Genomic DNA, 16,816 nt, shown 5'->3' with positions numbered 1-16,816 from the left:
CCAATGGGAAACCATAATGGGAAAGGGGGCCCCAGGCTATAGTTCTGGTATCTGTCTGCCCCAGTGGCTCAGGACTGGTTAATTATAACTTCTAACAGTTACTGGGTGCCTGTTCCGTGTCAGATACTCCCTTAGCACCCTGGATTCTTTTTTTGGTGGAGTCTTCAAGGTATCTTTACGAGGTGGACACCTAAACCCAGTAGATAAGTCAAGCATCAGTGAGTAACGAACACGCATAGGCCGTAGAAGTGGTAGTCAGTGGTAGAGACGTCCGTCCCACATGGTCTACACTGTCCCAGGGCTTGTCTTCCCAGCTCCTGGTGAGAGGTGGGCATCGGGCAGCTTTGTCTCAGCTTGTGGGGACTGCTTCAGGAACCTACGGCAGGAGGAAATGGGTCAAGTGAAAGTGATTTCCTTTGTGAGTCGCTAACTCCAGGAAATAGTGGGAGGGTTGGTTTTGTTTTTGTTGTTGTTTTTACTGTTTGGTTTTTTTTTTTTTTTTTGTCTTCTTAACCTACACATACTCAGACATGGCCCTGACACCTTATCCTGGTTCTTGGGGCCAGGAATGAGTAAGAAAGACCAAGGGTCAAGACTATAGTAGAGGATGGTCAGAGGCAAGACTAGAGTTTGGTCATCGGTAGGGCAGGGCCAGGGTCAAAGACCTGAGGCTCAGCCACATGGAACAGCTGAAGAGATGCAGGCCAAGGAGAGATAGCATGTGTGCTGACAAGGAGCTGCGGGCTGGACCAGCACACCTGGTGGGGTTGTGGCTATTGATGCTTGGGGGACTTTACTTCCCTTGCCGCCCCCACCCCGAATCTATATAGCACTTTGCCACAGCCAGCAGAGCATCGATCCCTGCTCTTCCCAGGACCTAGAGAGATAAGTGCTGACGTCTTTAGTCTGTGCTTCCAGACTTGGCAACTCCCCAGCAGGGATGTGGTGCTATGGGCCCTCCTGCAGCCCCTGCCTTGCCCAAAGGGACCTAGGACTCTTGACTCCTCATTTGGGGTAGGGCTTGTGTTTAGAAGTCAGGGGTGGGAAAGAGAAGTGTATCATGGGTTCCCTGCTAACCTGGAAGTCAGGAGAAAGCTACACAGAGAGGCCCTCAGTGGTGCAGAGGCAGTCCTAATGCACGCGTCACTCTTTGTTTGCAGAGGACCAGCTGCCGTCTGGGTTCCCGACTATCGACATGGGACCTCAGCTGAAGGTGGTGGAGAAGGGTCGCACTGCCACCATGCTGTGTGCAGCCGGTGGGAACCCAGACCCTGAGATCTCTTGGTTCAAAGACTTCCTTCCTGTGGACCCTGCTGCAAGCAACGGTCGTATCAAACAGCTGCGATCAGGTGAGCTGAGTTAAGGCAGAGTCCTGAGTACCTTGGGGAAGGCACCTTCCAGCCTGGTCCAGCCAGGTGCTGGAGGATGAGCTTTCTAAGAAAGACTCACTAGAATGTCCCTATTGTCATAGGGGACAGGATGTGGTGGCTAGCGCTGTCCTGATCCTTCTGGCATTGTCAGGCACCACACTTTAGGCCAGTTTTGCTCCTCCAGGCATGCGTGACACGCCAGTGTGGCAGGCCTGAGGAAGGTGCCCTGGCTTTTCATCTACTTTCCTAGAGCCCAGTCCACGTCTCTGCTTCTCTAGGCAGCATGGCTTGCTGGGGAAGGGGCCAGTGATACTTAATTCATCTGCCTAAGAGCCTGAAACTAGGGGCATCTGCCTCTGTGCTGTGGCCACCAGAGCCACCTGTTTCCCTCCCGTGGATGTCTCAGTCGAGCCACCTTGGAGCCCTGGGAACAAGGATGCCATTGTGACCAGGAGGGAAGTGTCGCCCCGTTGATCGATCTGCCTGTGAGGCTCCCGCCAAGAAAATGGATTTTGATTTTGTAGGGATGGAGTGGGTGGGAAACGAGGCTCAGAATCCGCTGGGCTGTGTTCTACACCCGCTAGCAGCTCAGGACAGACCCACAGACTTGGCTCCAAAAGTCCTGCTGTCTGGGAGAAGGTAGGCCTTTCTCACGTGGCTTGACTTCCTGCTGCCTATCAGCTGTGATGTCAACACCATGAAGGATGGTGTGTCTGCTTCTCTTAGGGCTCTTCTGGCTTCAGAGGTACACACCAGTCCCAGCCCCTCCTTAGCCCCTCCTTTCAGGCCCACACCATTTTGGTACCCAAGAAGAGGAGGGAGTGATGAGACACCCAGCAGGGCAGGATTCCGGCCCCAGCCACGGCCGCCTGAGACAGCCCACGAAGTGTTAGCTCATTTAATTTAATTAAAACTCAACAAGATGGAGGCAGCTGTAGTGCAGTTAATTAAAACAGCCATAATCAAGGCAGGAAATGGTCCGGCAGTGTTTGTGGCTGCTGCCCAGCACAGCACAGAGGCCGGCATGGCTCCGCTCCCCTGTATTTGTTCATGGGTGCCCCCAGGCAGGTTCCCCATGCTGCCAGACGGTCCTCCCCGCAGGCCTGACTCCTCCCCGGAATGGCATTGACTGTCTGTGGCAGGCAGCAGTTCTGGGAAGGCCCGCTGTCTGCAGCATTTGTTCATCAAGTATTTATGTAGCGCTTGCTGTGTGCCAGACCCCGTGCCACCCCTCCCCTGCCCATGACTCCCCGGGATGCTGCGCAGGCCTCTTCCTTCTTGTCCGCACAGTGACCGACAGCACTTCCTCCTCCTTGAGCAAACCTCCTGCCCTCCCTCGGGCTTTGCCACCCCTGATTTCCTCGAGCTGTGCTGTTGTCTCCTTGCCTGAAGCCCAGGTGGGTTCTTCTAGCCCAGAGACCTGCCAGCCTCACCTTTGCTCTAACAGTCTGTCCTCCAGCAGGCAAACCCATTGCTTCTGGTGCTTCAGTCACCGCCTCCTTATCTGTCCTGATACTGGTCAACCCAGCCCAGATATCCTGTGAGCTCCAGGTCCCACATTTGATGGGTGCTGTCTGGATTTCACCCTATCATGGATGAGCAATGACTTCTTTACAAACAGCCCTTCCCTGCTCCTGTTGACCATTTGTCCATGAGTAGCAACCTCACCCCCACCCCCAGAGCCCAGCCCCCCATTTAGTAAGGATCCACATCCTCTTCATGCCTCACCAAATGGATCTCAGATTGGTGCCTTCTTTCTTTCTGTTGCCTCTGTCCTAGCCTGGGACACCACTCCTGTTCTCCCTGCCTCTAAACTTGCTCTGAAAACTCTGTCCTCCGGCAGCTGTTGGTGTTGTCCATTCATCTTCCTCCTAGACTCCGAGAGCCAGCGCTGGACCCTGGGCTCCTAACCCTTGCCCCTGCCTGCTTGGTCAGATATGTGCTCCTGGTCAGGGACCCTGCTCAATCACATGCTGGCTTTATCTCGTCCTGTCCTATCTACATGCACCTTATTAGTTCTGTGGCCTTAGGTAACTTTGTCAGTTTTCATATCTTGCAAAGTAGCTGCATTAAGGACACAGTGACACTTTGCGGCCTGGTTTGTGGTAAAGGCTCTGTCCCTGCCTGCTGCCACTTACAGGTAACCACGATGACCCATCCTTGCCCACCTGGCCCTCCGCTCACTTTAGCTTCTTCCACTGGGCACCTGCACCCAGCTTCTGACTACTCCCTCAGGAGCCACCCTGCTTCATGCTGTCAGCGTTTGTCTCCAGCCCTACTTACCTAGGCTGGGTGTGGGAGGAGCTGGGACAGATTTGCTTGGTAAGGTGCCCCTCCCCACCATACCCGGCTCTCTGTAAGTCCTCATTGAGGAATTACTTTATTGACCTTTGGGACTTATGACTGAAGATGATATCTACTCATTTGACCTTTCCTGCTCCAGGAAGCTGTGACTTAAGGATCATAAATAGGCCAGGGAGGGTGTGTGCCCAGTGCTTGGGATGAAGCCGTGTGAGGACATCCCTTCACAGAGTGGGCTCAGGCCCCTATTATACACTCGCCTATGTCCAAGACCCCTTGTGGTTTTCATGTCACCCACAGTTCACAGGGTGCTTTTCTACCCTTATTACCTCAGAGTCTCTTGCAGCGTCTCTGCAGCAGGACAGGCCGTGTTGATTATGTCTACTTTCCGCAGGTCAAGGGGTCACACGTGGAGGTCCTGGGAGGTAACCCGGGGAGGTCCTTCTAACAGCATATCCTAACCCTGGAGTCTGAGAAGTAGTTGTATCCATCAGAGCTCCAGACATTAGCTCTCCAGACCTCAGGTCCCCCTGGCGGTCTCTACAGTGCCGCCAGCATCTGTGAGCCATAGCACATCTGTACACATCAGCTCTGTTTGAAGGGCTCTTTTCCCGCTGCAGCCATGGGATCCCCGCCTCGGTACCCCATGGGCCACTTGAGCTTGAGACCTCAGGCAAGCCCATGCAGAAAGGACGCCTGCTGTGGCAGTGGCCGAATTGGGGCTGTCAAGTGGAGATGGCAGCTCTGCCTGCAGGAGGAGGCCTCTGTTCCCTCTGATGAGATGCTCCTGGCTTCTCCCTCTGCTGGCTGGCCCAGCTCTGACTGGAAGAGCCTATCTACCCTGCCTTGCTCTGTCTTTGACTGGGTCTTCCAGAATGGTGCAGTCAGCATGTGAGTTCACTGGCACGAATCTCTTGGGGAGGCTGACACTTGGGCCCCTTCAGTGCCATATACGTGTCTAGTGAAACAGAAAAGCCAGATTCTCAGTCAGTGGGTTAAGTGGAGAGAGAACAGAAGCCACAGGCTTGGCTTCAGTGCCAGGCTGTGCACACTACAGCCCCCGCCCCAGCTCCAGCCTAGACTGTAGGAGGTCAGTGCTTGTCAACTTTCTGGTCTTAGTATTGCTAACTTTAGCTCAGAGGACCGTAAGGTAGTTTTGTTTAGCTGGCTTATACCTATTGATCTTTACCGTATTAGACATTTAAGATAGAAGATTTTAAATGTTTACTAATTATTTTAAAATAATTTAAAAACTATCAAGTGTTACCATAAATAAACATTCTAAAATAAAAAAGATAATTGTGTACTCTAAGACAAAAAATATTTACTTAGGAAAACCTCACTGTTAATTTGGAGCTTCAGTGTGGCTGCGTTCAGCCTGTTAACAGCGTTACAGGTTGTGAACCCTTCAGGAAATGACACTGTATGTACATAAGAGAAAGCATCTAAATAAGGCAGATAGTTCTGGTTTTGAAACAAGACCTTTACTGTATAGCCCTGGGCATGATACTCTATAGAGCCCAGCCTCTCCTAGAACTTGCTGCAGTCACCCTGTCTCAGCCTCCCAAGTGTTAGGATTACAGGCAGACTCCACACCCCCTCCCCAGTCTTAGTATTGTAGGAACTACTAATTGTAGGCTTTATTCTGGTGGACTCCCTAAAAGGTTCTCAGTGATTCCCTCTCCCCCCAAACACACACACGCGCACGCATGCATGCACGCATGCACGCATACACACCCCTCTGGAGCACACATGGAGAATCTCTATGTTGGTCTAGTATCACTTTCCTATATGAACACATCACTCCCTCCCCAGCCCCCACCGGTGCCTTCTAGCTTCCGTATCTGCAGGATGTCCGTCAGGAAGGCTCCAAGTTAGACTGGTTCGATCCTGTTGCCTCACATAAAAGCCTTTTACTGTTTCCAGGCCTCCTTTTCCTCATTCGTGCATAGAGATGGGTATTTTTTCCAGATGGGTGTTGCCAAGTTTGATGGGACAGGAACTGATCTCTGGCCCCAGCACTTCCAACCCAACCCCCACTGAAGGATCGAGAGGGTGGATAGACTCGGATCTGGGTCAGTCTATAGGTTCCTGGGTCAGTCTAGGTCCCACTGAAGGAGCTAGAGGGTGGATAGACTCGGATCTGGGTCAGTCTATAGGTTCCTGGGTCAGTCTAGGTCCCACTGAAGGAGCTAGAGGGTGGATAGACTCGGATCTGGGTCAGTCTATAGGTTCCACTGAAGGAGCTAGAGGGTGGATAGACTTGGATCTGGGTCAGTCTATAGGTTCCTGGCTCCGGTGGTTGAACTGGAAGTCTCGGGACAGGCACCTGTGGAAGGCAAACCTACTAAGGGTTCGTAACAGGCCTGGCTTAGGAAGACAAATGCCTGCCTCTTTTGGCTGCCGATCCCAGGGGTCTGAAGCACCAGACACACAGGGGTGGGTGCTGACCCTTTGCCTCTCACCAGATAGGCTGAGGAGCTCTGGCTACTCTATCCTAATAGGGGCAGGTGGGTTTTACAGGCTGTTAGCCACCGGGGTTTGAGTTGAGTCCCACGCTTCCCCTGTTGGATGCCAGGGCTGCTCTGTGCCTTGGGATCCCTGATTCATCATGGTAACCTATGTGAGCTCTCCCCTTAACCCTGCCTGCTTAAATGCCCTGGTTTTGTTTTGGTAAGTGCTCTCCTTGGACGCTTACCCTGTGGGATTTGGGCGGTCTTTGGGGTGGTTGCTGCTCCCGTTTCTCTCCATCAGCCCAGCCAGCAAGGGTCATAGGAGCCCAGCCCCACCTCCCTGATTCCTGTCAACGCCTCTGCCAGTTCCAGTTCTCTGCTTCCCCCGAGCAGTGCTAGTGACCCAGGGGACATGCTTCACCCACACTCAGCCTGGCCCAGCCTAGTGCTTGCTCACACAACACTCGAGTCACCTACACTGAGGCCGCAAGTTCTCCATATATATATAGTTAAAGCCCTTTCTAGTGTTTTGTTTTATCTGATTTGGCTTTGTGTGGCTTTCCTTCCTTTTGTACTAATGTTTCTCTCTGATCTTATTTGCATTCAAATTACCTCGCCAGGTGGTTCACCAATCAGAGGTAAGAATGCTGTCCGTGCATTTCGCCACGCCACGCCACGTCACACCACGCCACACCACACCACTACTGTCGCCGTCGGTCACCTCCACTCCATCCCGTCCAGTCCGTCACCTCCCCATACCCATCCTGCCCTCTCCAGTCTCTTCATCTCCAGCTCCAGCCCCTTCTGCCACCAGCCACCACACACCTCCACTCTCAGTCATTCCCTCCTGTGGACTCATCCATTATAAGTCTGCATTGTGGACATAACCAGCTGAGACCACCCAGGATGGCAAGCCCTGCTACTCAGGCTTTCTAGGCTAGTCCCACAGAACGGACCCATTTGGTTCCCATAGCGAATCCTAGCCTGAACCTAAGGCTGGCATAGGCTGGGGAGCATGACAGAGTCTGGCCCTTTCCCGTGAGAGTCTCCTTTTTCTTAGGATAGTTACCGCTTGGCCTTTCCTGTAGTATTTTGGTCCCGTAGTCAGATGAGGATCATCCCTTATATCTCTTCAGCAGCAAGGACTAGGATCTTAGGTGGCAATTGGGAAATAAACAGACCCATGTATAACTAGGTCAGCTGACCTGTCAGCTTGCAGCCCCCCAGAACTGCCTTCACACGACAGGGTCCTGCAACCTACTGGTGAGAAAGCATAGATTCTGGGCTGATAGAGGTCAGGGTTCAAGTCTGCCTCCTCTTAGAACTAGAGCCAGGACCACCTCCCCTCAGGCTGTGTGACCTACAGGAGACCGAGGACGGGTATGGACAGTTTGTCACATACAAAATGTAGTTTGTGTTTCTATGCCACTATTTTCTTCCCATATTCGTCAATATTTGTGGGCACATCTTGGCCCTCTCTTGAAGGCTAGAGAGCTCAGGAGAGAAGCTGGGGCTGGGGAGTAGCTATTTGTCCCTCTGACACCAGGACTCGGTTTCCCTTCCCTCTCTGCCTCTCCCTGCACATCCGTCTCCTTAGCACACGCCCACCCTGCTCTCCCTGCTACTGGATCTGGGTGTCGGTACCAGATTTGGAGATATCTGTGTGCAGATAGATCCAGTGTCTGTCCTGGGTAATGTCCTAGTTTCCTTTTTATTGCTATGATAAACACCATGACCACAGGTGACCTGGGGAGGACGGGGTTCATTTGACCAGCATGTCCCAATTACTGTCTATCACTGAGGGAAGTCGGGGCAGGGATTCAAACAAACAGAGAAAGCCAGTGGAGGAGAGCTACTTACTGACTTGCTCTCCTTGCCTTGCCCAGCTTGCTTTTTTCTCTACACCCAGGACTACCTGCCCAGGGGTGTTTCCACCCACAGTGAGCCTGGCCCTCCTGCATCAATTGCTAATCAAGAAAACATCCCACAGACTTGTCTACCAGCAAATCTAACGGGGGCTTTTTTCTCAACTGAGAGTCCCTCTTCTCTCATGACTCTCATGGCATGTGTTAAGTTGATAAAAATAACTAACAAGCACAGGTCTCCTAAGCAGACCTAGGCTCTTGTCCCAGGGGAGCTTCCTCCGTCCATCAGCTACAATCCTGGGCACTCTTTCCCTCAGCTTGTGGCACCAGCTGCCTGTCTATCCCCTTACTTTTCTTGAGCTGACCATGGGCACACTCCACCAGCCAGGGCCCTGATCCTCACCTGTTTGAGTGAACGTCTGCTATAACGGTGTCCATTCATTTCATGAATATGACCCACTGGCTGCCAGTCAGCACCGTTGTTGCAGTTGCTGGGCATTTGCCTTGTGCTCTGATGTCCATGGGGAGGCTGAGGTCAAGGCTACGGACAGCCAGCCCTTTTCCTCTGTGTTAGTGGCTCGCGCACACACTCACACACAGAGCCACCACCACCACCCTCAGCCTTCTGATGTGTACAGCTCCTGCTGCCATGGTGCTGATGGTGGAAGGGGGAAGAACGGGGTTTGAAGAAGCTGAAGCGTGGACCCAGAGTGTCTCCCCGTGGGCCTGGGCTGTGAGGACACAGCTTGAAATTGCCTCTGAGGTTCCTGTCCAGTCCAGTTAGGTGGGACCTGGCAGGTTCTGTCTGTCCTGTGTGGGCGTGATTGTCAGTCGGGGTGGAAGCAGAAGCTCTTTAGAGCTCTTCCAGCTGTTCGTGAAGGAGGTGGTTTTCTGTCAGACTGTGTCCTGTGGGGGTTATTAGCTGTCCGTTGGACTGTCCTGTGTGGGTGTAATTGTCTGTCAAATTGTTCATGGGAGGGGCGTGGTGCTTTGCCCTGTGGGTTTCTCTGTCATAGATAGCTATCCGTTTGCTTTCACTAGCAGTTTCCAAGTGTTTATTGCTGGGGGGTGGGGTGGCATCAATGCAAATGATCCTTCACCTTGGGGTCACTCACTTGACTTGACATGGCAGTGTGGGTCCCAAATGCAAACTTCATCCATCCTCTCAGAGGGTCCTTTCAGCTACCCCCACCCCCAGCCTTGGCTCCTGTCTGTCCGCCTGTGGCCAGGAGCAGCCCCTCAGGGCGCTGCCCCAAGTGGGAGCTACAGTCTCCATTAGCCTTGTGAATTATGCAGCAGCCTTGGTGGGTCGAAGCACTTTAGCAAGACCAAGCCGAGGAAAGTGGCCGGAAAGGGTGGGGCTAGCAGGGTGGAGGCAGAGTGGGAGACGATGGTGGGAGTGTGGGGCCGAGGCTGCTGAGCGGCCAGCCCCAAGGCAAGCCCCTTCCTTCCTTCCGAGTAGATGATAGTGTCTCAGGCTCTTGTTTGATGAGGACATTGCTTCTTTAGGAATTCCAGACCTATGGGTCTGTAGGCTTTGAGGACAAGAACATTGATAAGCATGGTTATTGGCAAATAGCCTTAGGACTCACTCGAACAGTGGTGGACGCTCTATGGACAGCCCCTGGGTGGATCTTGCTTCTAAGTACAAGTTCTTGACTCTTGCTTAGAGGGACCTGGCTCATCAGAAAGAACTTCCTGAAAGCCACACACAGGCCCTAGGCTGTGGCCCAGGAGAGCCCCTGTCGCTGGGGCTACACTTGTTGTCGAGGCTGCCGTGTCCCAGGCCACACGCACCATGGACCGTGACCGACGTCTTCTCTTGTGTCCCCCCCACAGGTGCATTGCAGATAGAGAGCAGCGAGGAGTCTGACCAAGGCAAGTACGAGTGTGTGGCCACCAACTCTGCAGGCACACGCTACTCGGCCCCCGCCAACCTGTATGTGCGAGGTAAGAACTTGGCCACACCCAGCTCTGTCAGCTTGGAGCCAGGCGTCACCTGCCAAGCATTGCTGCCTAGAGGAGACCTTGGTGCAAATACTGGAGGGACTCCGAAAGTCTTTCCTTCCCATCTCTCTCCGCAGCAGCACTAACAGCCACCACCTCCATAGCTCCCAGGGGCCATTCTACTAGCAGCCGCCACGACTTGCCTTCTTTCCCTTCAGGCCCTTGGGGAAGCAGACGCTCCCTCCACCCTCTCACCCTTGGGAGCATTTGTATCTCTTGTAGGTCTTTGCTGCCCGGTCCCAGAGCCCTATGGGAGTCTGGAGCCTTCTGAGCAGACATTGCTGTTCGTGTGTGTGTGTGTGTGTGTGTGTGTGTGTGTGTGTGTGTGTGTGTGGTGTGGTGTGGGTGGGGAGTGGGCACACAGACACATGCAGTTATATGTGAATATGCATTTTTGACCTGACTTTCCCTCCTGCTACTCCAGCAGGCTGGGCTCTAGGACTCTGGTTCTAAACTTTAAATCTGGCTCAGGAATGGCCCAGATCGGCCTTCCGGGAGGAGCCTGCTGTGGTCTACGACCAACTCCGCCCCTCACCTTGCGTGAGGCTGAGGTAGCTGAGCCCCTATGGGTATATTGCCTTGAGCATTCCTAGTTGGGGCGAAATGGACTGGGGGCTATTTACAGTATTTACAGTTCGGTCCACAGCTGAAGGGTCTGGGACTGTTTTGGTGTGTCCAGCCTCTGTTTATAGCCAGAGGGAATCAAAGTTGGCCGCCTGGGCCTCCCTGAGACCATGAGAGATAGTCGAGAAAGATGGATCTCTCACTGGGGATGGCTGAAGGAAAGAGACCAAGCTTCCTTGTAGCTCCCTGCAGTAGTCACTCCATCCCTTAAAAGCTTCCTTCCCTCTTTCTGAGGATAGTATGACGTCTCTCCAACTCATGGAGCCCAAGTGATGGCAGTGGCCTGTCCTGTCTCAAGGCAGTTCAGTAGACTTGCTTACCCAAGGTAGAGAGGTGCAAGCCACCAGCTGCTTACTGAGGGCCAGCCATGCCCCAGGGCACAGGTTTTGGAGGGGTCAAAGGTGTCAGCTTGTTAGTTGACCAGAGGGGCTGTTTGTATTGGGCTAATTGTGTTCCTTCATGGGAGTTGGGAAACCCCTCTCTCTGTCCTTGTTGTTGAGTGCCCTTGTATACCCATCAGTGAGATGACCCACGGCCAGTCTTGAGGAACACCACCAGGACAGAGACCAGGAACCCAAAAACTTCCTGAAAACAGAGAGGAGTAGAACTGGAGAGAGCACACTTAACCCAGGGCTGATCCAGGCTGGGTATCTTAACAAAGGCCCAGGAGTCTGCCAAGTTCCCTCTGGGAGATTAGCAGCTGAAAAGATTTCACAATGACTGGCCTCCTCCCTGCTCTTCAGCCAAGGCAGCCCCTATCTACACATGGCTACAGCAGAGAGCGGAGAATCCTGCAGGGCCTTGGTAAACCCCAAGCCAGCTGGCTGTTTAAGCATTGCTTTATGGCCGTTTCCTAGGGTAGAGCTGCCAGAGGCAGTACCAAAGCAGGAAAAGGCCACCCAGATTCAGAAAGGATGATGCGGGCATCCTAGCTAGGCACCACACCTGTCCAGCTCCCACAGACATGCTGGCTGTGGCCAGCGGCGGGGCCATGGTTATCTCTGGAAATGGACTGAGGTGGCTGCTAAGGCACTCCTTGGAGCATCCCTACCTGCAGAGTCCCCGCTGTCCACACATGATTGACTTGGACATGACCCTAGCTGGAGCCTGCCTTCTCCCACCTCGTGGCATAAGATCCACTTGGAAGAGCTTTGGGAGGTCAAGGGCATGGGAGCTTCTTTACCCATTTTACGCTCAGCCCTTCCTGCCTAGAGCCTAACGTCGCCAACCTGGCTTCTATAGCTCACCCTCCAGGCCCTGCCTCATATCTAGAACCCATCTAAATCTATGAGGGACCTTTGATTCTCGGATCTGTACCGTAAGGAAAGCCCTGCTCACTGAGACCCTGGCCTGTAGTGTTTGCAGCTTCCTTTTGTGCCTAGCAAAGCCCCATCAGCCCCAGGAGTGCTCTGGGACCACCTTGTGTAGTAGTACTAACTACCAGCTCTGTATTTGTAACTCTGTATGTGGGTGGCTAGGGATGGAAGAACCCCGCCCCACTCCAGTGCCTATCTGCTGGACTCTTTGTCTCCCAATATAGCAATTTCAGTCCATAATGGTTCCTGTTATCACCCAGAGATGGAAGTCCCCCAACTCTTGTCAGGCCTTAAGCCTCCTGATTCAGGCTAGTATGAATTATAGCTCAGATGTTTCTTACCCTTCGCACTGTTGACATTTTAGACTGAATACATCTCTGTTGAGAGCCATTCTACGCATAGTAGGATATTTAGAAGCATCCCTAGCCAGTCAGGAACCAGTAGCAGCACTTAATAAGACCAGTCTAAATGGCCACAACTCTCTCCAGACGCCGGCACCCAGAGGCAGTTTGCCCCTGTGGATACCCTTTCTCGGGATTGCTGCCTCCTGAGGGCTTCTGTCTCCATCTCTAACTTTGTTCTTCTGTCTAGTGACTCATCTTCTCAGACTTAGCCTCCCTCCTCACGTCCTTCCTCTGTTCCCCAGACTGTCGGGGCTCTCCCTGCCTCTCTGAGGCCGTAGGCTGCTTCAACCGATGGGGCAGTGCATGGGCATCAGAGCTTCCCGCATGCTGCCAGGAGCACAGGAGGCGCGTGAGAGTCAGCTGTCTGGGCTCTGTTGGGCTAGCGCTGGGGCACACACATCGTGCAGTCACAGCTGACTTTATTCACAGTTGCCTGCAGTTCCACCCACCGTCTAGCAGGCCCAGGCACGCTGGGTGGACCAGCCTCTTTCTCCATCACCATCTGACTCCCTCCCTGAGTGACTCACTCTCTCCTTCCATCCACGGCGTCTCTCCCCTCCGGCTCTCAGGCATACAGCTTCCCGGGCCAAAGGCAGAACTCTGCCCTTGGCAAAGCTTGCCTTACCTGTACCAAGATCACCAGCCTCTCCGTTCTCTTCAGGAACCCGGCATCTGAGACTCAGCTGTATGACTAGAGGACATTTCCTCTTAGCCTTTCTTTCCACAGGCATCCGGGCGTGCTCCTCACACTGGTGTTGGCGAGGCATGGGGCTTCCTCACAGTGGTGGGGCTGGAGTGGCTTGTGTGCCTCGGTGGGTTTGTGAGCTGGGTGGACCCTGACCCCAGAGCCTGGTAGGGTCTGTCTGAGCGGTGAGGGTGTGTGAGGCATGGTGACTAGCCCGTGCCCCACTTCTACCCCTACCTGCTCTGCCCTCATCGTCCCTGGCACTGCTGGTGGGCCCTACCCTGTCCACTGTGTCTCTCCATGAGTCCTAAGTCCTCTGTGAGCGGCGTGGTCCGTGTGCACCTGTGTGCACGTGTGTGTGCGAGGGGCACAGGAGTCCTGTCTTGTCTCTGTGCTGTGTGGGCAGATGGAGGTTGGCCTGTTTTTACTCTCTCTGTGTTTCTCCTTGTCTTTTTTTATTCCCTCTCATCCTCATCGCACTCTGCCATCAACCCAAACTCTCATCTCTCAGATCAGCGAGAAGGTTGGTCGTTTTCACTTCTTATCCATCTACAGTTCGCCCACCGACTGTGCCCGTCAGTTGGGACCAGCGGGCTTGGTCGGCTCCCTCAGGCTCGCTCCAGCCGCGCCTGCCCGCCAGTTGGCCTCTTCTCGGTGTTTGGGCTGGCTGGCAGGCAGGACCAGGGATGGGTGGGCAGGCCTTCTGCCCTGCATGTACCTGTTGCTTGACCCTGATTCGCTGTGTGTCTGCATGTCCCCTTAGCCAGGCTCCGCTGTTGGAGTGGCCACACATGCACGGTGCACGGCATAAAACTGTACCCTACAGAACTGCACTCAGCTTTGCACCCAGACCAGGCTAGCCCTCTGTTTCAGGAATGGTCATGGGGATCTCTGTCAGAGAAACTAAACTACATGCTTGGCATGTAGGAGTTCAGGGAAGCTTCTACCATTTCCCCACCCACCCTTATGTTGTCTGCGGAACTAAGAGAAGGCAGAACTGCAGGAGGCAATAGGAGGAGGCTAATTTAGAGTGAGTTGTCCCCTTGAGATCTCACAGTACGCGACACAGTCCTGCAGTGTCTGCCCTGCCCTTGAGGCCCCCAGAGCCTTACCAATGCTCCACAAAGCAGACTGGCTGTACTGAGACTTAAGACCAGCCTTGGTCTGCCTCTCAAAGACCCTGATGGCCGTAGTCCAAGGCAGGTGGCATCATTTTCATACACTGAGTAAGTGTCCCGACATTATATCTTTTCTGTCTCCTACCGGGTCCAAACCAAGGTCACCCTGCCTGCCCAGACCACTCTACCCGAGCTTCCAAGCCAGCCTCTGTGCCTCTCCGAGGGTACAGTGTATGTGGCTCACTGACCAGCTAACAGCCCTCAGTCCCATGCTGGGCAGTGGCACTGAGCGTTCAGATCCAGTTTGCTTATGCCTGGAGTGACTGAATTGTCACTGCAGTCTCCTTAGGCCTTGAGTATCAATCAGTCCAGCTCAGCCTTAGATTGGGCAGGGCTTTTTGAAACTCCCTGGATCCTCTCCCAGAGCTGTCCCCTGGAGCCAGGCCTCTATTTCCCAGTACTGGACCAACAAGGGGCTGGTGGTCCTTTATATATCGTGTGGTGTAAAGGGTTAATCACTGGGCTTTGGGGGGTCCAAGGAAGAAGCACAGGGCAGACCCCAGCTACCAGGTGGCCTCTGCATCATGCTCTGTGGCTTTGAGTTTACTCCGGGAGGACAAGGGAGCCAGTCAGGAGGAGGGCTGCAGCCTGGGCTCAGATATCAACATAAGCCTCCATCTGTATGCACTCCTGAGCTCTGGGGCATTTCGGTTACACCATTTCGCTGACCAGGCGGATCTGCCAGGGCGTTCAGAAAATAGTCATCAGCAGACAGCCCAGCCCGCAGCCACTCCCCCCACACCCCTTCACCTACCCTCTGCATCCTTTGTTCTCTCCCCACCCACCCTGTGGTCCCACCAAAAATACACACATACACAAATATTTAACGGGAAGGAGAAATGAGTTTCTAAATATTCCGGGGGGATTTGCCGGGCTGGTAATTTGTTTGGTGCTGATAATTGCATCTTACATTTTTCTAGCTTTACTTAAAACTGTGTGCCGGGTGTGCCAGCATTTAATTACTGCTCTGCGGCAGCCACAAGGTTATTTATTAAAGAGTTATTTTATCTTGATACAGTGGATCCTGCCCCTTATCCCCTCCTTAATGTTGTGTTATTTTCATCAGAGAAATTTCCGCAAGTGAATGCAGATTGCGGGGCTACCTCCCCCTGCGATTAGGCTGTCACTCCACTGAATGCGGATACCTCCAGGCGCCGCACCACCCTATTATAGGGGGTTGTCAGCGCAAATAATTAGACTTAAAAGTTACAGCTGAAATATAATCCAGAAATGGCAGGGCCCTGTTTTGGAAATTGTCTATAAAATGTCAGCAGTAAGGATGCACGGGGAACAGTAATAGACCGGCATTGTTGGAGCCTGAGATTAGACCCTAAGTGCATTTTCCCCAGCTCCAGTTTTTCCTTCCCTGCTGTTGCTTCTGTCAATAGACCAAGTCCAGGGAGAGTCCTGTTCCCTTTGGAGGCCCTGTGCTTGTGGCGGCCGGGGGAGGACGGTGGAGATGCTATGTTGGAGCATCAGCCACTTGCAACTGTTGGCACAGGAGTAGCTGTCTAGGCTGGGCTAGGACACAGGGCCTCTAGCATTTGGGGCACTTTGTTGCCTCTTTCCCCATTTTCAGTAGATATGCTGGCCTACCTGAGCTCTAGCAGATTGACTTCCAGGAGTCTTTGCATGTGGCTGGACCCCAGTGCCCTTCTATAGGAATGTAGTTATCAGTGGAATACCTGGGGCCTCTGGCTGAGTTCCTTTCCCAGTGCTGAGGTGACCCTGACCTCACACCTGTCTGTAGCCCCCAAAGTTCTCCCTATAGCTTGCATCTTGGAGGGAAAATAAAAGCCATTCTTAGCCGGGCGTGGTGGCACACGCCTTTAATCCCAGCACTCAGGAGGCAAAGGCAGGGGGATTTCTGAGTTCGAGGCCAGCCTGGTCTACAAAGTGAGTTCCAGGACAGCCAGGGCTATACAGAGAAACCCTGTCTCGAAAAACCAAAAAAAAAGAAAAAGCCATTCTTAGTGTCACTTCCCATGGGGGCCCAGTTTCCTGACATCGACTAGAGATGGAGCCTTTGAAAGGAGCGGCCCAGGGCATTGGCCTGGCTCCGAAGCTGATCCCTGAGGACTCTGCTGGCTTGGAAAACACTGTCCACCATGGACTATCCAGGGGTCAAAGTTTGGACATGTTTAGGTATGGGCCCCAGGTATTTTAGCCAAAGACCTACTTCCTACTGCATAAACCCAGTGGCCCCTCTTTCATTTGGGTTCCACCATTAACTAGAGCCACCATTAACTAGTGTCACTCTCAAAAGTCTTATCTGTATGCCATCTGGAGCTCGACATTATGCCAACGCTAAAGCCCCATGGCCTTCATGGGCTTTCGAAGATAGAGTTTTTACCACACAGACCTGATCTTCCTGAGGATATAAAGGCAGATGCGTCACTTCCTGTGTCAGCATTGACTCTGGCCCTCATCTGCAATTGAGACATGGTGGCACAGGCACCCTCTGTACAGAGTACAGAGTGGCTTTCCACTAGGCATGATGTGCATGGCTTTAATCCCAGCACTCAGAAGGCAGAGGCAGGTAGACCTTTGTGAGTTCAAGGCCACCCTGGTGTATACACTAAGCTTCAGGATAGCCAGGGATATATAAACCCT

General features: G+C 53.2%; 1 protein-coding gene and 1 long non-coding RNA gene across 18 annotated transcripts in view; both read left to right on the top strand.

Annotated features, from left to right (window-relative positions):
• Ptprf (protein tyrosine phosphatase, receptor type, F) overlaps positions 1-16,816 on the top strand; it is an 83,193-nt gene that overhangs the window by 32,568 nt on the left and 33,809 nt on the right. For 9 of the 17 annotated variants that reach the window (XM_030253363.1, XM_006502872.2, XM_030253360.1 and 6 more), the window contains exons 6-7: positions 1,161-1,349; positions 9,829-9,939. In XM_030253363.1, the coding sequence (XP_030109223.1) occupies positions 1,161-1,349; positions 9,829-9,939 (300 nt within the window). Of the gene's footprint in view, positions 1-1,160; positions 1,350-6,744; positions 6,763-9,828; positions 9,940-16,816 lie in introns of all 17 variants that reach the window. The other 8 variants (XM_006502876.2, XM_006502871.2, XM_006502875.2 and 5 more) reach the window with 1 other exon arrangement.
• Positions 1,357-6,588, top strand: Gm40235. Its single transcript, XR_868049.1, has 2 exons — positions 1,357-5,830; positions 5,903-6,588. It is a non-coding gene; the product is annotated as a predicted gene, 40235 (long non-coding RNA).

Source organism: Mus musculus, chromosome 4 (assembly GCF_000001635.26).
Source record: "Mus musculus strain C57BL/6J chromosome 4, GRCm38.p6 C57BL/6J".
In the NCBI taxonomy this organism is placed as follows: Eukaryota; Metazoa; Chordata; class Mammalia; order Rodentia; family Muridae; genus Mus; species Mus musculus.
Note: the sequence above shows the minus strand (reverse complement) of the source record. Positions and strands in the feature narration are given on the sequence as shown.